This window comes from Diachasma alloeum, unplaced genomic scaffold (assembly GCF_001412515.2).
Source record: "Diachasma alloeum isolate Michigan unplaced genomic scaffold, Dall2.0 Dall_scaffold_00484, whole genome shotgun sequence".
NCBI lineage: Eukaryota > Metazoa > Arthropoda > Insecta > Hymenoptera > Braconidae > Diachasma > Diachasma alloeum.
Window position 1 is genome coordinate 38,647 of NW_021680617.1, and position 2,694 is coordinate 41,340.

The 2,694-nt window shown below is 36.2% G+C and overlaps 1 protein-coding gene across 1 annotated transcript; it reads left to right on the forward strand.

The window, feature by feature from the left end:
- The first annotated feature begins 355 nt into the window (after nucleotides 1-355).
- On the forward strand, nucleotides 356-2,029 carry LOC107042513. Its single transcript, XM_015263581.1, has 2 exons — nucleotides 356-1,050; nucleotides 1,757-2,029. The coding sequence occupies exons 1-2, from the start codon at nucleotides 469-471 to the stop codon at nucleotides 2,027-2,029; spliced, it is 855 nt and encodes a 284-aa protein (XP_015119067.1). The 5' UTR covers nucleotides 356-468.
- The last annotated feature ends 665 nt before the right edge of the window (nucleotides 2,030-2,694 follow it).

Below are 2,694 nucleotides of genomic sequence, written 5' to 3' on the forward strand. Positions count from 1 at the left end.
GAGAACGGGCGTCTCTACTAATTCTAAACTTGTAACTATTGCACTTGTAGAATTGATGAAAGCAGCCAACTGAAGAGTTGATGAAGAACTGGAACGTGTAGTGGAACTGACTTTTTCGTCACTGAGGTCCGATAAGCGCCCCTTACTAGGACTCTGTTGAGACAGGGTAAGTGGCATTTATCACATCAGTTCCATAATGCGTGATCCAAGGAGAGTAAGTGAAAGACCAGGCATGGTAAGTCTCACTTACCTATCCAAGGATTGGTAAAGCGCGACATGAAGGCAGCAGATAGTGAGTTCTGACATGGTCGTCACTTGGGAGGGTTGTGCCTGCGCTCTGCGTTCGGGAAAACGTATAGTCGGGTAAAATCATACAGCGCCTCTTCCGTCCCCGGTTATAACCACAATATTCGCCATTTTGTGATTGTGCGGCATCGGCAAACCGATGCCACAACACAAAATACAAACATGGAAAATATCATAATCCCCGATAGTGATGAGAGTGATCAGGAATTTGTGTCTCCCGAACTGTTTAGCGACATGGACAAGGAGAGTTCAACATCCAGCATGTCAGTGAACGTGAATTCACTGACTGACTCCAGTGTCGATGAGTGCACAATTCCACAAGACGTTCTAGACCAAGCCAGGAAAGCTGAGTCTATCCTTATACCACCAGGTTCAAAGCCAATTTATGATCGAGCATATCATAAGTTCCAAGCTTTTGTAAAGGAGAAACGAATTAAAACGGTTAACGAGACAGTGCTATTGGGGTATTTCAATCTGTTAAGAAGGCCCAATGGAATCGACCCATGTCAAAAGGATAAACCTGGCATGGCACCATCATCATTGTGGGCCATTTATTCCATGTTGAAATCTACTCTGCTTGCCTATGACAAAATTGATATCAGCAACTTTCACACTCTTTCGAGTTTTTTGTCCGCCAATACGAAACAGTCGGATCATATTAAGAAGAAGGCCAAAATATTCACCGAGGAGGAGCTAGCCAGATTCTTGGAGATAGCACCTGATAAAGACTGGCTAGCAGTGAAGGTAATTCTTGTTTTTTTGAATAAATTCTAACTAACCTCAAATAAAATTTGCAAACCCCATTCGCAGATATAATAAATCATTAGTGAATATTTGTATTATTTATATTTTTGCATTACTATGGAGTCCTATTTGTCAGCCTATCAATTCCCTAATTGTCAAATATTTTACTCATCTATTTATATTTATTGAAACAGAAAAATTTTAAAAATCAAAAATAAAACTTTCATTTATAGATGTGCATTTTACTCCATTCTCCCTTCTACAAGCTCTTATATTGATATATTTTCTATGGAAAATATATCGGTTTTTTCAGCCCTAATTTTGTAATTAAAAAAAAATTAATAACAACTTATACGGCAATTAGATGGAATTTTGTGATAAATTCTAGGACTTTTTACTATTTTTTTTGCACGTGCATGTAAAATTCTGCAGCGAAGTGATAAAACGAGGTAAGAGCATTCTCCATATTTTCTTAAAACTCGTATTATCTCAGCAAAGAATGATTTGGGAAAAAAATATCATAACAATTTTTCGTTGGAAAAATAATCAGCTAGAAAAATGATATTATGACTTTATCTCCTAAAATTACTCCTTACTGAAACAATCTGAGTTTTACGAAGATGGGAAAAATACACTTATCTCGTGTTACCACTTCGCTAGAGAATTCATGGTTCACGAAATCTCTAATCGGTTTTAATTTTTATAGGTCGCATGCATCCTGGGTATACACGGGTTTTGCAGACAACTGGAGCTTTATAAGTTGACTCCTCAACACATTGAGGATCACCAGACATGCCTCAATGTCAAATTGGTAAAGACCAAAAATGGCTCCACTCGACCGTTCTCTCTTACTGGGCCCTTTTATGAGATTCTAAAGAAGTACATTGCTTTGAGACCGACTGACTACAAGCAAAAACCCAACTTTTTCCTTCGATACGCAACCGGTAATGAGAATCACAGACATCTCATGCCTTCCTAATTTGTTAAATTGATAGTTTTCACAATTTTAAAACAAGAAAATATTAATTCATTCATTCGTGATTTAATTCTACATGGATAATTTTTATGGGTGTCGTCTCTACATTTGATTGAGTTACCCTTTCTAGTCTATTATTCCACCTTCTCTATTCCTACAAGGAACCTTTGGGATCTTCGCATTTGACTCTCTTTACAGATATGCATTCATAAAAATTATGAAATAATGGTTATTCCATAGAGAAAATTATTTAGGAAAAATGGATTATAATGCATTTTTCGACGGATGTCACAAGGGTAAATACGTGACCACGAAATATAATGAATTCAATTTATCACATTTTAATTTAACACAAAAATTAATCAGAACTATTGAACTTCAATATTGTATTCAAATTTACCAAAAGTAATCATCAAAAATCGAAAAATATAAGAGAAGTTGATCACAACTGCCTCAACTCAAGAAAATATAATGAAAAATTAGAAAAGACGCCATCTTGGACGCTTTCTCAAGAATAGCCAAGACAAAGGCTACAATCTTACAATTTTACTCAAAATTGATAACAATTCGGCTCTGCCTACCTGTCAATTAGTGAGAAATCACCTGCCCCAGGATAGACAGCAACCTCCATAATTTAAAATACTAAATTTAACTCAAAATAAACGAAA